General features: G+C 47.9%; 1 protein-coding gene across 1 annotated transcript in view; it reads left to right on the top strand.

Annotated features, from left to right (window-relative positions):
- Positions 1-15434, top strand: part of tenm1 (teneurin transmembrane protein 1) — a gene marked incomplete at both ends in the record, with an annotated part of 448413 nt that extends 432979 nt beyond the window's left edge. The window contains 5 exon segments of the mRNA XM_084332087.1: positions 3617-3828; positions 5659-5960; positions 6671-7377; positions 10380-10522; positions 14679-15434. Of these exon segments, the coding sequence (XP_084188213.1) occupies positions 3617-3828; positions 5659-5960; positions 6671-7377; positions 10380-10522; positions 14679-15434 (2120 nt within the window).
- Positions 15435-22282: the final 6848 nt, after the last annotated feature.

Below are 22282 nucleotides of genomic sequence, written 5' to 3'. Positions count from 1 at the left end.
AGACAGACAGACAGAGAGAGAGAGAGAGAGAGAGAGAGAGAGAGAGAGAGAGAGAGAGAGAGAGAGGGGGGGGGGGAGAAAGATAAACCTATCCCTAATCCTAATACTAACCGTAACCACTCCCACTACCTACACATTGAAAATAAACATTTTCTTACAGTCTCTCCCAGAGGGGAACAGGAAAGAGACAATTAAAACAGAGAGGTGGAGAGGTGAGGAGATTATGGGTTCCCTGCAGGGAAATCCCACCCGCCCCTCATCACCACCACCTACACCACCAACACCACATACACCACCACCTACACCTACCACCAGCACCTACACCACCAACACCACATACACCAGCACCTACACCACCTACACCACCAACACCACATACACCACCAACACCACATACACCAGCCCCTACACCACCTACACCACCAACACCACATACACCAGCACCTACACCACCTACACCACCAACACCACGTACACCACCACCTACACCACCAACACCACATACACCAGCACCTACACCACATACACCACCACCTACACCACCTACACCACCAACACCACATACACCACCACCTACACCACCAACACCACATACACCAGCACCTACACCACCTACACCACCAACACCACATACACCACCACCTACACCACCACCTACACCACCAACACCACATACACCACCACCTACACCACCACCTACACCACCTACACCACCAACACCACATACACCACCACCTACACCACCAACACCACATACACCACCACCTACACCACCTACACCACCAACACCACATACACCACCACCTACACCACCAACACCACATACACCACCACCTACACCACCAACACCACATACACCACCACCACCTACACCACCTACACCACATACACCACCACCTACACCACCTACACCACCAACACCACATACACCACCACCTACACCACCAACACCACCTACACCACCAACACCACATACACCTACACCACCTACACCACCTACACCACCAACACCACATACACCACCACCTACACCACCAACACCACATACACCACCACCACCTACACCACATACACCACATACACCACCACCTACACAACCTACACCACCAACACCACATACACCACCACCTACACCACCTACACCACCAACACCACATACACCACCACCACCTACACCACATACACCACATACACCACCACCTACACCACCAACACCACATACACCACCACCTACACCACCAACACCACATACACCACCACATACACCACCACCTACACCACCAACACCACATACACCACCACCTACACCACCACCTACACCACCAACACCACATACACCACCACCTACACCACCAGCACCTACACCACCACCAGCACCTACACCACCACCACCTACACCATCAACACCACCACCTACACCACCAACACCACCAACACCACATACACCAACACCACATACACCACCACCACCTACACCATCAACACCACATACACCACCTACACCACCTACACCATCAACACCACCTACACCATCAACACCACCTACACCATCTACACCACATACACCACCACCACCTACACCATCAACACCACATACACCATCTACACTACATACACCACCACCACATACACCACCACCACCTACACCACCAACACCACATACACCACCACCACCTACACCACCACCACCTACACCACCAACACCACATACACCACCACCACCTACACCACCACCACCTACACCACCACCTACACCACCACCAACACCACATACACCACCACCACCTACCATATTTCTGTAGTGATACATATATTTTGTACGTATGTAGTGATACGTATATTTTGTACGTATGTAGTGATACGTATATTTTGTACGTATGTAGTGATACGTATATTTGTACGCATGTAGTGATATGTATATTTTGTACGTATGTAGTGATACGTATATTTTGTACGCATGTAGTGATACGTATATTTTGTACGTATGTAGTGAGTGATACGTATATTTTGTACGTATGTAGTGAGTGATACGTATATTTTGTACGTATGTAATGTAGTGATACGTATATTTTGTACGTATGTAGTGATACGTATAATTATTTTGTAAGCATCAGCCTATTCGTTTTTTGCAGAACTTGGCAGAACACCTTTCCTTTTGAGGAAAACCGCTGAATCGTGTGGCTTTTTTTCTCACTTGCTCACTTTTCTCCTGACGTACAGGTTCCAACAAATAAAAGGGTTTTCCACTGCTCCAAAACAAGAAATAAATGAATGGTTATATTTATCTTTTGACTGCAGACGCGATGGTTACATCAGTTTAACAACCAGACACGGGGAAACTGCTCAACCAGACAAACCACTTTGTTCTCTCCTCTCCGTTCCAAAGATTTCAGTTCCACAACATTTCAGTTCAAATAAAATAAAACGATTGTAAGCATACAAGTAACATAATCTCAAAATACACTGTAAATAAAGTGTTGTGTTTGATACAATAATACAAACATACAATAAATACGTAGGCCTATCATTATTACATGTTAAACTACACTGTATGTTATCTGTCTAATAAGCAGATGTGTACAAAATACACGTATAGTTACAGAAGAAGTCCTTAAAGGTAAAGGGACTTTTATCCAAAGCACTTTACAACTTATGCCTCACATTCACCCATTCACACATGACGCCGGAGGCAACCCTGCAAGGTGCACTGCCAACCTGCTCATTGGGAGCAATCAGCGGTAAAGTGTCTTGCTCAAGGACACTTCGACACGATGCCAAGAGGAGCCGGAATCAAACCGGGAACCTTCTGATTACGACACTCTACCTCCTGAGCCACTCTCGGAATTGGGAATTGGGATCGGCCCTTAATAAGAGTCAACATGTCTATGGGAAATAAAGGTGGAGAATATGCGAGGTCGATGCGACGCGTTAAAGTCCCCGGTGCGAGATAAGACCGTCAGTCATCTTTAACAGCAATCGGAGTCGTCTCAAAGTCTTAAACTGCGTCATTAATGGTGTTTCATTAGCGTCACTATTCCCTAACAGAGGACGAGCCGCAGCGGCAGCCTGCTGAGGTGATGGATGGTGTTGTTAAACTTGATGCGCTGACATTAAAGGCCCATCATGGCTATTGTCTTTAGATTTCATTATCTCACCATTATTAAAGGTCACCGGTGGAAATGCCATAGAGGTTCGGGGGGGGGGTTAAGATGGAGGGATGGCGCTGTGTCTGTCCATGTTAACGGCGCTGAATTAGGCCTTGATTGGATTAATTAGTCGGGTATGTATGGGCAGTGTGACGACTAACTGTGTTTGGAGCGGAGTGAGCGACATGCAAATGAGTCACTTGCACACTGTGGGTGAGAGAGAGAGAGTGAGAGAGAGAGAGCGAGCGAGTTGGTGGGTGTCTATGTTTGATCACCGGTACAGCTTATACACGTGTAGCATTTGTGTGCAGAAAACGTGCTTATGCGCGTGATCTTATTGGTTGGGTCCAATGTGAGTAGCTGTTTCTCTGTCTAGACAAATATGTTGCTTATTTTTTTATGTCGTGTGGCAGTGAAAGGGTTAATAATAAAACAAACTTGAAACTTGATCTCTCTCTCTCCGGCCGCAGGTCCTCTGACCAGCCGGCAGATCTTCCGCTTCAGCGAGGAGGGCCTGGTCAACGCCCGCTTCGACTACAGCTACAACAACTTCCGGGTGACCAGCATGCAGGCGGTCATCAACGAGACGCCCCTCCCCATCGACCTCTACCGCTACGTGGACGTGTCCGGGAGAGTGGAGCAGTTTGGGAAGTTCAGTGTCATCTTCTACGACCTCAACCAGGTGGGCACAGCGCATCCACCCATTTATGATATCTAATAGCTATGCCTTGCACGGGAGGTTTAGTGTAGTTCTCTTTCCTCCAGCATGGCTGCCTGTAACATAGCAACCCTTGTTTTGGACAGGACAATAGAAGAGACAACGGCTGCTATGTGCAAAACAAGGTTTGCTATGTGTTGATATGAGAAATATATAAATTATTACGGGATCTTGTAAACAAGTCACAGTAGGACAGTAATATAATTATTTTCCAGTATTTTACCTATTCTACCACTGCACAGACATTTTAAAGTGGTTACCAATGGTTACAGGAAGCCATGCTGGAAGAAAGAGAACTACACAAACATTATTATTCTTATTATAATGTACAGGTATGTGTCATTATTCTCTTTACCACTGAAAAACATTAATATGATCATGGTGTGATAGGCCAGGACATCTATGCAACACCACAATACTTTAATTTAGAATGGTCATTTTGATACACAGTTTGCTTTTAACAAATATTACAAAGTCCAGACAAAACAAGGGAGACCACACAAGTAATCAAGGATTAAAGTAAAACAAATGTATTTAAAGGTGTTACAGATAACATTCAGCCACTAGATGTTGCACTAGAGTACCAGCATGTAATCGGGTGTATTCCACGTTGGGAAATGGGAAGTACATACATTTTGGACCTGCAAAAAAATCTATATAAGATAAATTCATTAATCAATATTTGTTTGTCTGGGAAAGCAATACTTTTATTCCGGACCTTTCGAAAAGCTCTGTGGATGTATTAAAAATGTTTATTTACATAACATAACATAAACATTTATCTATAGCACCTTTAAATAATAGAAAACTATACAGAGAGTTACTAAAGGACACGTGGAGCAGTAATATCTGTAGTGTAGTGGGTGCATGTGTAGCCGGTTCAACGCTGAACCTGCCACTACTTCGACCATGCCTTGAGTGGGAGTCGAGCCCCGGGCGTCCGCACCGGGGCCAGCATCGCAAACCGCTGCGCCAAGAAAGGAATTCCTGGGGAGTGAGTTTTACTTCTATGTGCCATAGTCACACTATCGCGGCACATATCCGTTACACATGGATGTGTGGAAGTGTCATGTATGCAAGTGAGGAGAGCATGGAGGAGAGATAGAGAGAGAGAGAAGTGACACACCCAGCTCTCATTATAGTAACAGGGAGGTCAAACGTTCTGCCGTGATGTAATCTAATGGGAGCTCCGCCCACAATGCTCTTCAGAACGCTGTTTCGCCTCCTTATATTTTCAGGCCACTTCCCTCACAAAAAGCCAACGTCCCAGACGATACTTTCAACTGGTAGAACAAACCACCACTGAAATTGAAGGCAACCCCTGTGCACACCCAATGGCGTTTTATTCAAATGGATACTCCCCTTAAATAGGAGCCGACAACTAGGTTTTTGCATCCAAATGTTGCCCCAAGTCTCGGCTACAACGGTGTGAAATCGGATTATTCTTTCTCAAAGACATTGGAGATTTTAACCAAAAGGCGATGGGTGCGGCGTCACCTATTAGGAATTCAACGCGGCCAAAGCGCCAAGTCGAGGCACGAGCTTCTCACGCTGCTATTTACAATACAATGCTCTCGGAGGCTCACAAGTCTGCCTCCATGATACATTCAGGAGGTGGATTTTCAGGTGGTGGATTCATCTCATCTCATCTGTGTGTGTGTGTGTGTGTGTGTGTGTGTGTGTGTGTGTGTGTGCTGTGTGTGCGTGCGTGCGTGCGTGTGTGTGTGTGCGTGTGCGTGTGTGTGCGTGCGCGTGTGCGTGTGCGTGTGAATGTGTGTGTGTGTGGTTATCCAGGTGATCACCACCCACCTGATGAAGCACACCAAGGTGTTCAACTCCTACGGCCAGGTGGTGGAGGTCCAGTACGAGATCCTCAAGTCCATCGCCTACTGGATGACCATCCAGCACGACGCCGCCGGGCGCACCACCAGCTGCGACATCCGAGTGGGCGTGGACAGCAACGTGACGCGCTACTCCTACGAGTACGACGCGGACAGCCAGCTGCAGAGCGCGTCGGTGAACGAGAGGCCGCAGTGGCGCTACAGCTACGACCTCAACGGGAACATCAACCTGCTGAGCCACGGCACCAGCGCCAGGTAAACAACACGGCTTAACCGTTTACACGCGCGGCTCAGCCGGAGCCCCCCGCCCACGACCACCGCAGAGACTCTGGCGTCTAATCCAGCCGTCAGCGGTACCTCCGGCTTGGTCAGTCGTCCCTACTAACACAATGGGCAGTGTTAGCGGGTGGGAAGCCGGTGGGGTATGTGTGTGTCCTGGTCGTTGTAAACTGTGACTCTGGTCGGGGCGCCTGTTCAGCAGGGAGGGGATCGGGGGGAAATAGCGTGAACCTCGGCACGTGCTACGTTCCCCCAGTGAGAGTCCTCGAGGTCAGGTGAAAAGAAGCGGCTGGCGACTCCACATGTATCTCATGTGGTAGTTCTACACCCTCCCCAGGCCGACAGTGGGGCAATGCGTGCAACGACCAGGAAGGGAATTGGCATAACGACAAAATTGGGATGGGTGGAAAATACAGAAAGCCCAAAAATAAAAAAAAAATAAAAAAAAATGTTTAAATCAATTGTGTCGGCAGACGGTAGGATGGTAGACAGTCCAATCTGTAGGCCTACATACAATAAATCCATGTCAGTAATTGAAATATACTCAGAAATGGTTGTCTGAAAAAAAATTGTGGTGTTAATATGCATTTGCATTAACACGTTGTTAATGTGCTAAAATATTGACAGCCAAAACCTAATAGTTTTGCCGGATGAGTTGATCAGAGCGTGATCCATTGTGCCCCCAGGCTGACTCCACTGCGCTACGACCAGAGAGACCGCATCACGCGGCTGGGCGAGCTTCAGTACAGCCTGGACGAGGACGGCTTCCTGCGCCAGAGAGGGAACGACCTGTTCGACTACAACTCCAACGGCCTGCTGACGCGCGTCTACAACCGGGTGTCCGAGCGCACCGTGTGGTACCGCTACGACGGGCTGGCGAGGCGCATCGCCACCAGGACCAGCCAGGCCCAGCAGCTCCAGTTCTTCTACGCCGACCTGTCCCAGCCCACCAGGATCAGCCACCTGTACAACCACAGTAGCAGTCTGATCACATCCCTGTACTACGACCTGCAGGGCCACCTCATCGCCATGGAGCTTAGCAGCGGGGAGGAGTACTATGTGGCCTGTGACAGCGTAGGAACCCCCAGGGCGGTGTTCTCCAGCAGGGGGCGCTTAGTCAAAGAAATCCTCTACACCCCCTATGGAGAGGTCTACCAGGACACTAATCCCGAGTTCCAGCTGGTCATCGGATTCCATGGAGGCTTGTACGACCCTTTAACCCGATTGGTCCATTTGGGGAGGCGGGACTATGACACGTTGGCTGGACGATGGACCTCGCCCAATCACGAGCTGTGGGCGGAGCTCAGCAAGGAGCCGAAGCCATTCAACTTGTATGCCTTCAAGAACAACTGCCCTGTCGGGCGAGTAGAGGAGGTGACACAGTTCACTACAGGTGAGATGCAGATACACACTGTCCCCGACTAAACATATTCTCACCCCTGAAACACACTGGACCCCGAATGGCCGCGTGCGAGAGCGAACATACCAAGCACAGTTTTTTTAATGGGGTCGGTGTGAGTGAATTGTGAACAATGTGCATCGGCGTTCGCTGTATCCATGGCTACTATTGCGGTGCGACTGCATCATAAACTGGAATGATGTTTTTGCAGAGCTCTGACATGAGTGTCTCTGCCACTATTTTTACTTTAGTAAAAAATGTATTACTGGTAGTGGTGCACGATATATCGGCCTCCGATATAATATCGGCCAATATGGTAATTTCTTTACACATCGGTATCAGTCCGATATCAAAATAGGGCAGATTTTGGAAATATCTGGAAATAAATTTAAAGTTAAAAAAAATGCATTTTGAAAAATAGCTGGGGCTGGGGCTTCTCCACTAGGACCTTGTGATTATCATAAAAAAGTGTTTTCTATACAGAGCTATCGACATCTGTAAATATCGGTATCGGCCAGAACAGCAATATTAATATCGGTTATCGGTATCGGCCACAATTTTCACATTGGTGCATCACTAATTACTAGTGTACAAATCTACTTAAATAAAAGTTAAAAGTGACGCCTTGAAAATTTACTTTTTTAAGGTGTGTGTGTGTGGTTGGTGGGAGGGAGGGACGTCCCCAGAGTCCAGACCCTTTTTAAGGAGGCTCAATCTCAAATTATTACACCCTAACCCCCCTTAGGCTCCTTAAGCAGTTGAGTTAAGGAATCTATATGTACCAAACATGTCATCCTAGCTCGTGAAGAACGGGGCTAAATAATGCTCCACATTTTGGCGAGGGACAAAATGGCATGGCCATTGTCACATTGAACTCGCTCTGACCTCAATATATCTGAATGAAAATGGGTTGTATGGATCTGAGGAGTAAAAATATGCCTAGTCCCTTTATTCAATAATGTTACAAGCTCACAATCAGGCAACACAAGCCATAGCTCATACATATAAGTACCTATGAGTGGTCCCTTGATTCCCTATGATATGGTCAGGGAATCATCTGATTTCTTAGAATCCATCTTCAGCATCATCTGAGTTTAATTCAGTTTGATTCAGCTCTGCTGATTGTCTTTCTGGCTCTGATCTCCATCTCTGTAGACTGAGCTCCAATGTGTTGTTCTCCTCCTCGTTGCTAATTGGCCGTGTTGACACACTGCAAGTTTCAGACAGAATATTTCTACATTTATTTTGAATTGCCTAAATAAATATAATTGATTAAATAAATATTCAATCAATAAAAACACGGTTTTAATTAAAGTCATGATGAGCGTTGTTCTCTTCCCACTAGCGTACTGTGTAGGATAACACTGGTATGAAGGATGAGAAAAGAAGCTCTCAATCTCACTAAAAGCTAACCATCCGATGGATTTCTGTACCTTTTAGGCAGTGGATAATAAACGTTTGCAAACCTACAAGGAGGCTACAAAGAAATAGGAACACGGACCCAGTCGTTTTATTCATCTGCAAGTCATTAACATGCGTACTTAGTGTGAGACAGGAAGCTTGTTTTAACATCCTTTGGCTACCTACTAGAACTCATGTAATTCAATGCATTTCTTTATTGTCTGTGAAGTATAAGCAAGCGACTAATGGTGATAAATTAGACCTCTGCTGTATGCTCCAAAATAGATACACGAAATGCGTTTTAAGTCGGGAATTATATGCAAACATTAGGCATTGTGAATGTGAGTTAAGATCTGTGGCTTTATTAATGTAACCGAGTGGTTTTTAACCTGGGACCATAGGATCGACAGACCTACAGGTGCTGGTTGACTGCGACCAACTCATAAGTAATATACATTAACTACATTCTCTAAATTAATTTGTATTGTGGATATATAGTGTTTTTATGTGAATTCATGGCCAAAGATCGTTGTCCCGCACATGCAATCCTTTGGTGTCCCCCCCCCCCTTTGTGCCACACCTTGGCTTTTGCCAAAACCACGCCAATGATTACTTCCAAAAACGGGCTCCAAAATGAGTCCTCTAGTCCTCCTCGGTCAAGTGTTGAAGAAGCTGGATAGAGAGCCGGCCACCGCAGAGAATAATGTTCCGCAGCGTCTCGTCTGCAGGCTAATCCAATGTGCCGACCTGCCTGCCGGCTCCATGATTGCAGCTCCACCACGAATGCCACGGGCCGCTCAGCCGTCCAGCCCACTGCCTTTTTATTAATGATACATGTCACCGGCAAGCACGTATACTCCTCATACTCGTGTGTACCCTTCAAACCGGCAAATGTATCAATCACAAAAACGGACTCACACAGAACTTGTAACATCATTGCTTTCTTGCCGAGCAGCTCTCGGCCCCAGACGCGGACGCGTCTTTCGCGCGTACAGTAGTACACCACGTGCGGGGGAAGCCGCTGCACGTGCAGAGCGCAAGCGAAAGGGGAACGCGGCTAACCGCAGGTGAGAGAGCGAGACGTGCTGTGACGGAGATGAGGGAAAATGTGACGGCCAGACAGATCTGGTGAGAGGAAGGACAGGCTATGTCTCCACTCGACAGCTGCTCTGCACCCTCCTCCCGGTTCAGGAGAAAAAAAGCACAGTGTCATCCTGAAAGGACGAGCAAAGACGGAGAGAGAGAGAAGGGCTGGGGTGGTAGAGAAAGGCCAGTAGGAGGATGAATAGAGGATGTCGCTGGGTGCATCTGTCCTTCCGGTTAATGGAACATGCAGTTGGTCTGTCACGTTGTGCTGCGGGCGGGTTGTTTATTGCAAAGGGACTCTGTTCATCTCTGCCGCGGCAGTACAGTCTCTCCACCATGTATATTATAGAGATTGTGTGATTTCATACAGATGTCTCCCTGACCCCTCTGACTTCACGCTCGCCTCACATGGTATACACATTATTAACAACATTGTGAAGTTTTTCCAACCCTTTGTTAACTTTCTCCTGTATGTGCGCGTGGGTGCTTGTGTGCGTCTGTGTGTCCAGATATTGGTAGCTGGCTCCAGCTGTTTGGCTTCCAGCTTCACAACGTGGTGCCAGGGTTCCCTAAGCCTGAGGTGGGCAGCATGGAGCAGGCCTACGAGCTGATGAAGACTCAGACCAAGACCCAGGACTGGGACTCCAGCAAGGTGTGCAGTCAGCCGTCACACTCGCAAAGCCTCGCAGTGCTCATCAGCATTTTCACCGTTTGCTCCGGTGTTTATATCCTGTGTTAAAGCCTGGTCAGGGTTAGGGCACTTCACCAAAAAGACCATGCTGATTTATTTAGCACATAATCTCACACACATCCAAAAACTCGACAGTTTTGCACACATTCATTTAGTTTTGAAGCAAAACAAAGAACAGAGAAACATAGAACCACAGGGAACAAGCAACAGTATGAATACACAAGAACATAAAACCATAAGTAACAAACAGCAAATACAGAAGCCAGTAGGGGAAACAATCAGGGAAGTAAGGGAAAGGGGGGGTGGGGGGGGGAATGGAGAGAAAGTAGGGAAGGGGAAAGGGAGGTGCTAGGTTGGCTTGTCTTCCATTATGTTGCCGTGTTCCTTTAAAAACAAACCAATGGACAGCAAAGCCCTCTGTATTCTCTCCATGTTGTGATGAATCAGTGATAAATCCCTTAGAATTTAGCTAAGATTATTTTGTTTATTTTGTTTGTATTTTATAGTAGGCCTACCGTGGAAGGCCTTGCAGCAGATTACAGTACCTCACTGATGTGTTTTTTAATTATACCCCAAGTACTGTAGATCCCTTCGCTCCTTCCAAGCCAAATCAAACCCAAATGAAGACACGACGAGGCCACCATCAACTTATGGTCCAGCGCTTTGGAACGGGAAAATCCACCCTAAAATGGAATCCACATATGTTATACCTATGATATTGTACAGCTCAGTTTCAATTCATGAATTTGAACACGTCTCTCCATAAACCAGACTACCAGAGAGATAAGAGTCTAGTGATGATGTCTTCAACAGAATAGCGGAACAAGCCCTGGGGATACTATGGCAGTAACCATGGTGATTTTATTGGGATGATGGGTACATTTTCTAATTCAGAGAGGCACGCCTTTCATTTGAAACTAATTTGGATGTAACGGCTCAAACTGAAATTTTATGAGCACACAAAGTCTGTCACTAATTCACTGTCAATGAACCTATTTCAAAACAAATTCTTGATGCTCTGGATTCTACAGTAGCTTAGGCACACGGTTGTCTGTGTTTATAGACATTGACTTAAAGGGATATTTCACTTTAGTAGAACTTGTCAAAGTTCAGCAGTTTACCTCCATCTAAGTGAGCTATAGCGTATACTGCTGTCCCTGTTGTCGTTTGTGCATCAATACCACCATTCCTCCCAGGTGTCAGGCTCCTCATTCACTTGAATCACTTGGACCTAGTCTAAATATCAGACATTCTGATGTATAAACAAGCTATTGCTATTATTTCAATAAAACAGATAATTCTGAGTCAAAGGTATGTGTTTGTTTTGGCATTTAATGTGTCTTTAGAGATGTATCACCTTTGAAAAATTAAAGCAGATCCGGCCAATTTGTTGTAGGTTTGCCCTGCATTGGATGTTTGGGGAGTTGTAACCCATGGTTAGGTGCTGCCTTGCTGGAAGAAAGATTCTAAACATTCTGTGAATAATTGACAGTTGCAGTTGGTCACCTCAAGTGGAAAATTGTTTCTTTACTGATCATTTGAGGGGAAAAAAACATTAGCTCAAAAAACAAGTAGGCCTACCTTTGACAGAGAAAAATATATTACACATAATAAATACTATTGCTGTATAGTTTGTTTATACTTCAGAAGTATGCTATTTAGACTTGGCCCCCAAAATGAATGGAAGTGAATGAGGAGCTTAACACTTGGGAGGAATTGTGGTGTTGACAGCTGACGACAGGGACAGCAGTGGTCACTAGTTTACTTGTAGATTACTTTAGATAAAGGCAAGACTGCTGATTTCTTATTTAAATTTTAAATGTCTACTAAAGTGAAATCCCTTTAAGCATTATTTTTTATGTTATTCATTAATCTATTTGTCTGTCTATTTTTCAATTTGTTTGTCCTATTCTTCCCCCTCTCTCTTCCCTCTTTCTCTTCCCTCTCGCCCCTCTCTCTCTATTCCCTCTCCTTCTTCCCTCTCTCCCTCCCTCTCTTCCCTCTCCTTCTTCCCTCTCTTCCCTCCCCTTCTTCCCTCTCTCCCCCCTCTCTTCCCTCCCTCTCTTCCTTCTCTCCCTCCCTCTCTTCCCTCTCCTTCCTCCCTCTCTCTTCCCTCCCCTTCTTCCCTCTCTCCCCTATCTCTTCCCTCCCTCTCTTCCATCTCTCTCCCCTCTCTCTTCCCTCCCTCCCTCTCTTCCCTCCCTCTCTCCCCTCTCTCTTCCCTCCCTCCCTCTCTTCCCTCCATCTCTCCCCTCTCTCTTCCCTCCCTCCCTATCTCCCCTCTCTCTTCCCTCCCTCTCTCCCCTCTCTCTCCCCTCTCTCTTCCCTCCCTATCTCCCCTCTCTCTTCCCTCCCTCCCTCTCTTCCCTCCCTCTCTTCCCTCTCTCCCTCCCTCTCTTCCCTCTCCTTCTTCCCTCTCTCTTCCCTCCCCTTCTTCCCTCTCTCCCCCCTCTCTTCCCTCCCTCTCTTCCCTCTATCCCCCCCTCTCTTCCCTCTCCTTCCTCCCTCTCTCTTCCCTCCCCTTCTTCCCTCTCTCCCCTATCTATTCCCTCCCTCCCTCTCTCCCTCCCTCCCTCCCTCCCTCTCTTCCATCCCCTTCTTCCCTCTCTCTTCCCTCCATCTCTCCCCTCTCTCTTCCCTCCCTCCCTCTATTCCCTCCCTCTCTTCCATCTCTCCCCTATCTCTTCCCTCCCTCTCTCCCCTCTCTCTTCCCTCCCTCCCTCTCTTCCCTCCCTCTCTCCCCTCTCTCTTCCCTCCCTCTCTCCCCTCTCTCTTCCCTCCCTCCCTCTCTTCCCTCCCTCTCTCCCCTCTCTCTTCCCTCCCTCCCTCTCTTCCCTCCCTCTCTCCCTCCCTCCTTCCTTCTCTTCCATCCCATTCTTCCCTCTCTCTTCCCTCCCTCTATTCCCTCTCTCCCTCTTTCTCTTCCCTCTCTCTCCCTTCTCTCTCCCCTCTCTCTTCCCTCCTTCCCTATCTTCCCTCCCTCTCTTCCCTCCCTCTCTCCCCTCTATCTCCCCTCCCCCCCTCTCTTCCCTCCCTCTCTCCCCTCTCTCTTCCCTCCCTCCCTCTCTTCCCTCCCTCTCTCCCCTCTCTCTTCCCTCTCTCCCTCTCTTCCCTCTCTTCCCTATCTCTTCCCTCCATCTCTCCCCTCTCTCTTCCCTCCCTCCTTCTCTTCCCTCCCTCTCTCCCCTCTCTCTTCCCTCCCTCCCTCTCTTCCCTCTCTTCCCTCTCTCCCTCCCTCTCTTCCCTCTATATCCCTTCTCTCTCCCCTCTCTCTTCCTTCCCTCCCTCTCTCCCCTATCTCTTCCCTCCCTCTCTTCCCTCCCTCTCTCCCCTCTCTTCCCTCTCTCCCCTCTCTCTTCCCTCCCTCTCTCCCCTCTCTTCCCTCCCTCTCTCCCCTCTCTCTTCCCTCCATCCCTCTCTTCCCTCTCTCTTCCCTCCCTCCTCTCTTCCCTCCCTCCCTCTCTTCCATCTCTCCACTCTCTCTTCCCTCCCTCCTCTCTTCCCTCCCTCCCTCTCTTCCATCTCTCCACTCTCTCTTCCCTCCCTCCCCCTTTTCCCTCTCTTCCCTCCCTCCCTCTCTTCCCTCCCTCTCTCCCCTCTCTCTTCCCTCCCTCCCTCTCTTCCCTCTCTCCTTCCCTCTCTCCTTCCCTCCCTCCCTCTCGCTCTCTTCCCTCTCTCCTTCCCTCCCTCCCTCTCTTCCCTCCTTCTCTCCCCTCTCTCTTCCCTCCCTCCCTCTCTTCCCTCTCTCTTCCCTCTCTCCTTCCCTCCCTCCGCCTCTTCCCTCGCTCCTTCCCTCTCTCTTCCCTCCCTCCCTCTCTCCCCTCTCTCTTCCCTCCCTCCCTCTCTCCCCTCTCTCTCCCCTCTCTCTCCCCTCCTTCCCTCTCTCCCTCCCTCTATTCCCTCTCTCTTCCCTCCCTCTCTTCCCTCCCTCTCTCTTCCCTCCCTCTCTCCCCTCTCCCTCCCTCCCTCCCTCTCTCCCTCCCTCCCTCTCTTCCCTCTCTCCCCTCTCTCTTCCATCCCTCCCTCTCTCTTCCCTCCCTCCCTCTCTTCCCTCCCTCCCTCCCTCCCTCCCTCTCTCCTTCCCTCCCTCCCTCTCGCTCTTCCTGCTTGTCTCCAGTTGATCCTAGGGATCCAGTGTGAGCTCCAGAGGCAGTTGAGGAGTTTCATCTCGTTGGAGAGGTTACCCCTGGTGTCTGGACCCGTGGGCTCCACCTGCTACCGAGCCCCTCGCCCGCCCCCTTTCGGCTCCCGCCCCTCCCTCCTCGGCCCCAGCATCCGATTCGCCGTCTCCCACGGCCGTGTCAGCGCTGACGTCATCGGCGTGGCCAGCGAGGACAGCCGGCGCGTGGCGGCCATTTTGAACGGCGCCGTTTACCTGACGGGCCTGAGCTTCACCGTGCACGGCTGTGACACGCATCACTTCCTCCAGTCCCGGCCCATCGAGGAAGACCTGGGCTTGGGGCTGGGCGTCGGCGGGCGCGTCCTCGAGAGCGGCGTCAACGTGAGCGTCTCTCAGATGAGCGCCACGGTCAACGGCAGGACTCGACGATTCGCCGACATCACCCTGCAGCAGGGGGCGCTGTGCCTGTGCGTGCGCTACGGCGGGGGCGAGGAGGATGAGCGAGGGCGGGTGATAGAGGAGGCGCGGCGGAGAGCGGTGGAGGGAGCCTGGGCGAAGGAGAGGAAGAGGGTGGAGGAGGGGGACGGAGGGAGCAGGGCGTGGAGCGAGGGGGACAAGCAGCAGCTGCTGTCCGGAGGACGGGTTCAGGGCTACGACGGCTACTACTCTCTGCCCATCGAGCAGCACCCGGAGCTGTCCGACTGCCACTCCAACATCCAGTTCATGACACTGACCGAGGTGGGGGGCAGGTAACAGAGACACACGCACAGCCCCCCAGCCCCACCAAAGACTGCCTGTTTCTACTCTACTCCCGATTTGTTCTACTGTTTCTATATCGTATCAAAACAAAAGAAGAAGAAGAAGACAAAGAAGACAACGAAGGCAAATGACAAGAAGAAGAGAGAGAGAAAGATTGGGGGGGGGGGATTATTTCCAAATGCCTTTAATTGTGACAAAATGATGGTATTTTATTATTATCGTCCAGTTTCTCCGATTTCTAACAGTGGCACAAGTGGTGTGGTTTGGCTGTGGCTTTTTTTTTTGTATCCAGACTAGACCGCTTAACTGACCGCTTGACCCGCCGGGCTGACCGACCGACCGACCGACCAGCGTTGCTCTCTCGACGCCGTTCTGTCATATTTCCGATCCACTTCAGTGAACTGTAGAAGCGAAGACGGCCAGGATTGCCAAGTGAATAAATCCTCGTCCCGGTATGAACTCATAGCGAGAGCTCTCCCGTCTTTGTTTTTTTTTGTTGGCCGTTTCAGTTGATACATGGTTTACCTCGGATATATAATTTGCCATTTGAGTTAATACATGGTTTACCTCGGATATGATACTATCGTTTACATATTGTGCAAAGAGAGGCCTTGTCGACGCTGACACTCCCCCTTTAGAGAAGGACAAGCCCTGATCTCTGCCTCCGGTGTGCTCCAACAGTAGTTTGTATGTGTGTATACTAAAGAACAAGAATGTACATAGCCAGTGCTTTCACACTGAAAAAAAAGTGCTCAACTGGAAAATTCTGTTGTTCATAAGTAAGTGTCAGTATTGTTAATCAATAGAAAAACAATTACATTTTTGCAAAGAATTATACATGGCTATAGTAAATATTCTCGCTGAAAAATCTGACTTTATTGGGTTACAGTGCTGATTAAAGTTAATATGTGTGAATTGATTTTTCCATTGGGGCTTAATAGACGTTGTTGCTTATTGTTAGAGATTATTTATCTCTAGTGCTCGCTCTCTCTCTCCCTCTCTCTCTCCCTCTCTCATCCGTCTCTTTTGCCTTGCTCTTCCTCTTCTTGGCTCCTTGCCTCGCTCTCTCTCTCTCTCTCTCTCTCTTTCTCTCGCTCTCCCTCTCCCTCTCTCATCCTTCTCTTTTGCCTCGCTCTTCCTCTTCTTGGCTCCTTGCCTCACTCTCTCTCTCTCTCTCCTTCACAAATTTGTTGTGTACCCTTTGTTCCCGCCTCTCTCTGGAGTTTGTAAGCGCAAACGAGCGGCGGTGCGGTTGTTATTACCATCATTACGGCTAGAGCCGCGCAGGAGGAGGAGCCGAGGAGCAACCTGCGTCTGTCGAGAGGAGGAGGAGAAGAAGAAGACAAGTAAAAAAGCGAGAGAAGAAGAACAGTGACAGCTGAGCCTCAGCGAGTGGGTAGTTGGGTACAGAGAGAGGGGGGCAGGACCTGGAGCTGGCCACGTTGTTCTCCACAGGCGTCTCCGCTCATTAGGAAATGCCAATCAGACTATGTATGAAAGCTCTCCAAGTCTGCCCCCCCCCCCCCCCAAAAAATAAAAGAAAGTAAACAAACTTTCTCTCTCCCGCTTATCCCCGTCCGTCTGTCCATACGCCCACACAGAGCTGCCTCTTACGCCTGTACGTCACAGCCTGCGAAAACTTTCCTGCGTAGGAGTCTGCCGTCTGCCTGCGCTGCCCCCACCGCCCCCTCCCTCTCCTCCCCCTCCCCGTCACTCTGCCATCTGCCCGTCATTAATTGTTTGCTGTTGCCTCCCAGGGCAGAGGATGACAGAGCAGCACTATGCATATGTTCTGGCAGTGTGAGCTGGTGATGTACGTTCCTGATCGCCTGCAACTCACCTCTCCCTAGTAACCATATGTTGATGCTGTCCAACCTCATCTCCGCTGCTTGAAAAGATGGAGGGTCTGGTTGCTAGGAGACAGCCGCACCTCCCTCCCTCTCTCTCTCTCACACTCTCTTTCTGTACAGAGCCAATCATGCGTCAATCAGATGAATGACAGATTTTCTTTGCTTTTTCCTGGCATTCTCTCCCATGGAAACCAGCATTTCAATATGTCAAATTGAATTTTCTTAGCATATTATATGTCAGACAGAGAGGGAGAGAGACTGTGTGTGTGTGTGTGTGTGTGTGTGTGTGTGTGTGTGTGTGTGTGTGTGTGTGTGTGTGTGTGTGTGTGTGTGTGTGTGTGTGTGTGTGTGTGTGTGTGTGTGTGTGTGTGTGTGTGTGTGTGTGTGTGTGTGTGTGTTTGTGTGTGTGTGTGTCTGTGTCTGTGTGTGTGTGTGTGTCTGTGTGTGCGTGCGTGTGTGTGTGGACCACATATTGACTTTATTTCAATCAACATTATTTATTTGTTTATACATTCATATATAGCACGATTGTTACAAGCAAACCAAAGCGCAATATTTCTTGTCAATCTGTGTAGGAGTAACGGATATTAATCTGTCAGCAGCTGAATAGCATGAATATCATTCCAAGAGTGTACATCCACACAGGTTGCGGTGATTCTTCTCGCTGCCTACGCAAATGAAATTGTCCAAGGCTGCTGCCGAGCTCCAGCTCAATGCTACAAGCTGAATGAATAGTCACCGCCAATGGGTTCTGTTCAGTATTTCACAAACAAAGTTAATTCATTCATCAAACAAAACCGTATACATTTACTAGGCGACATGCACTGTGCACAGAATGCAACCAAAGGCCGGAATTTTCATATGCTTTCCACTTCAGAGTTTTCAGCCTTGCCTACATAAATAAAGTGCTAATCGACCGCAGGGAAAAAAGATACATAATGTACGTTATGTTATAGCCAAAAGTAATTTTTTTATATATTGCATCCGCAAAAGTCCAAAACAAACGCTGCAACCAGGAATTGAACCAACAATCATTGCAGTCACAGGCGAGTGCTCTCACCACTATCCATCTATGATTATTAGGTTAGGTTAGTTTTAACATTCAGTTAACGATTATGGTTAACTCTGGGAAGAGAGGGATGGAAGAGAGGGAGGGAGGGAAGAGAGGGGAGAGAGGGAAGAGAGAGAGGGTGAGAGGGAAGAGAGAGGGAAGAAGGGAAGAGAGAGGCGCTGTGGGCATATGGCCGTTTGTGCCAGCGCTGTAATGCAATGGGGGTAGATGCCGGTGTTTCTAGTGCTAAAACTATATTAAATATTATAGCTATGGATCTAATAACAACGTCGATTGTCAGTGAGTTTCTTCCGGTCAACATGCAAAAAACTGATAATTTTTTCATCCATACATTTCCGTTTTATACCGTGGTGAATATGAGTATAGTTTTAGAGTGATCCTGTGTAATCCCAGGAAACTCCGTCAAACAGCGCTTTACTGCATTTCATTATAAATCGTGCCATTTCTCGCCTGATTATTGAATCAATCTGAAATCAACGCTAGATTATCGGTATTATGTTTCATCATGCATGCGCGAAAGGGGGGGGGGGGGGGGGGGAGCCGGCCCGCTGTGCTTTGATCGCAGCCAACGGGAAACGGCCCACACACACACCACAGACACATGCTGCGATCACGGGGAAGAAATTATCGGATCAACGCAAGATTGATAATATATAGTCCTTACCTTGTCTATGATGTACTGCAAAAAGAATAATCCAATTATCTGATTGCCATTCCAAATACTGGTCACGGTCGTGTGTCCAATGTTATCCACCAAAGAAAATGAACGGGGGGGGGGCGGGGACACTCGTCGATGCCATCCCTATAAGCGCTTGTCTTGCTGGAGTGTTTAGACCCCGCTTGCACGCTGCAGCTCGGCCAGGAAAACAAACCACATCGTTTCAAATGGAGTGCAATAGCGGCCGCAAGGCGTTAGACGCCGGTATCGGACTGTTGCGGTCTCAGACAGAGTGCCACACAGTCCTACAGCACAGCAGGATGAATTATGAATGGAAATAGCGAATAAAAGAAATAACGATCATAATAACGAGTATACTCGTTCTTGCCGTCCAACGATTGGCGGGCTATAACGAGTTAACTCGTCATTGGCAATTAATGTGTTAACCCTTTCACTGCCACACTACCAAAGGGTTAACCATTTCACTGCGACAATACAGAAGGTTAACCCTTTCACCGCCTACCAACAAAGGGTTAACCCTTTCACTGCGACAATATAGAACAATATAGTGGTAGCGAAAGGGTTAACCCTTTGTCGTGTGGCAGTGAAACGGTTAAGGAACACGCCAACTTTTTGAGAAATTTGCTTATTTGCCATCTACCCTGGTGTTAAACAAGCAGATACATACCCTTTTCTTCTCTGTGTATGCTAGCCTAGGCTTAGGGAACAACTGCACAGTTAGCCTAGCTTAGCGTCATTCACTGGAAGTAGATGTGCCAGTGTAGCCTAGTTCCCAACAGTCACGAAATACAATCAAAATACAACTCCAAAACGTTCCTGTAAACATGTTGTGACCTGTGTGTTTACCACGTAAAAAAAATATTTATTAGACGTTTTCGAAGCAGATATATAATCTGAAAAAAAAATTGCCGAACCACTGCTGCCTGGGCGCAGTGATTTCACGCATCACCTGAAAAGCCCCGTTTGATATCCACTTCACTCAATGAAAGCGCGTTTCCTGGTTAACAGAGCTTTTCAGGTGATGCTGGGAACTAGGCTACACTGGCACAGTTACTTCTAGTGAATGACGCTAAGCTACAGTAGGCTAACGGTGCGGCTGTTCCCTAAGCCTAATGCATGCACAGAGAAGAAAAGGGTATCTGCTTGTCTAATTCCAGGGTAGATGGCAAATAAGCAAATTTCCCAAAAAGTTGGCTTTAAGAAAATGATCATAATCATGTTTTATGTTTTGTTGACTACCTAAATAAAATATTTCCCCCACCCACCCCATTATACATCCAGAATACCTATTATGTTATGAAGAGCTTGAATGCTGACTTTATAACATGGACATGGCTGACGGCGTATCTGGTGGGGCCTAGAACCATTTTTATGACATTAGCAGTATTAAGCCTACCCCGTTGTTCATGTGGGACCATAATAATTGTTGGAAAGTAACGTGTCTGCTTGTGGTTGAGAGACAACAGGAGCATCTGCACTGTAAGGGTCTCGTTCTCATCAGAGGAGGATGCCTCAATCAGGGTCCTCCTCAAGATTATCTTTGTTGTCTTTCACTCGCAGTTTTGTTGAGCCTTCTAAACCATTTCTTCAAGGTCATTTTCAATTGAGAGGGAACATGAAGAGAAACCAAGCTAAATGGTTTAGATGGCTGCTGTGCAAGCTTTTACATGTTTGCTCCTCCCCTATGTAAGCTACCAGTGTCCTCGCAGGAACCCCATGTTGCTGGAAATATCAGAGTTCTCGTAATGTGGGTTATATGCACACCCCCCCTCCCCATTTCACGGGAAATATCAGTGAACTATGAGTGGTTCTCACACTGCAAGTATGTTAGATTAGGGCCCTAAAGCAGAGGGAAGTATTTTTAAGATTATAAATTTGCATGTAATAGTCATCTCAATATCATCCTAAACAATGGTTAGATGGTGGAAGTAAACGGTACCCTATCCCCCCCCCTCACAGTGAGCTGTGGTGTTCCACAAGGAAGCATACTAGGACCGCTACTATTCCTAATTTATGCAAATGACATGTCGTCAGCTTGTGACTGCAACTTGTTCCTGTTTGCGGACGACTCAGCCCTGCTGGTCTCTGACAAGAACAAGTTACAGGTTGAAAAAGCCCTCAGCTCGGAACTAGGCAAAATCTGCATATGGCTCGCCGACAACAAACTATCATTACACATGGGCAAAACAGAGTCCATTCTCTTCGGTTCAAATAACAAACTCAGCAAGACTGACGACTTCTCGGTTACAGTGGGTGACAATATTGTCACAAGGAAAGATGAAATTACCTACCTGGGTTCCATCCTAGAGGCTAATCTTTCCTGTGACAAAATGGCATCCAATGTAATAAAAAAAGTCAACCAACGAACGCGATTCTTGTACCGGATCTCCTCTCTGGTAAACAAGAATACCCTGAAGACTCTAGCAGGAGCACTCATTCAAGGGTACTACGACTATGCTTGCACCTCATGGTACCAAAGCACCTCAAAGGCACTAAAAAACAAATTACAAACATCTCAAAACAAGCTAGTCAGACTACTACTTGACCTGACTCCTAGAACCCACCTCACCCCTGCCCACTTTGACAACCTAGGATGGCTTAGAGTAGACGACAGAGTACAGCAACTTGCAATGGGCCTGGTCTACAAGATACACTACGCGACCAAGGTACCCATGTACATGTCAAAATACTTCCCAAAGGTCAGTGAATACCACGATCACAACACCAGAGGGAGCTCCACAAATCATGTAAAACCCAGATTCGGCTCAAACAAGGGACTAAACACGTTTCGCAATTATGCCACATCAATGTGGAACGCCCTGCCTAAAGCTGTAAAGGAATGTGAATCACTACCCACCTTCAAAAACACTCTCAAAAAACACCTACGTGAGACTGCAATTCAAAACTGGCCCCTACAAATGTCCTAACCTAGTTGTACAGTAAATGACCAAGTAAGGCTTTGTCAACATTCCAATGTACAGTGTAAAATGTGTGTGTGTCCCCTACCCAACCCCCCCCCCCCCCCCCCCCCCCCCCCCCCCACCTCCAATGTACAGCCCTCACCCAACCCACCCAACCCCACCCCACCAACCTCCTCCAATGTACAGTTTCTACGCCAAATGTATATACACTCCTTTTCTGGACACTTTTGTATCACAAACAGTACTGTATTTGCAAATCTGATATGTCATAAATGTATAGATGTAGCAGTACTGTCTATCTGTATGTCATGTATGTCATA

Source organism: Notolepis coatsorum (assembly GCF_963971535.1).
Source record: "Notolepis coatsorum genome assembly, chromosome: 16".
Classification (NCBI taxonomy): domain Eukaryota; kingdom Metazoa; phylum Chordata; class Actinopteri; order Aulopiformes; family Paralepididae; genus Notolepis; species Notolepis coatsorum.
This window is presented reverse-complemented; position numbering and strand designations above follow the sequence as displayed.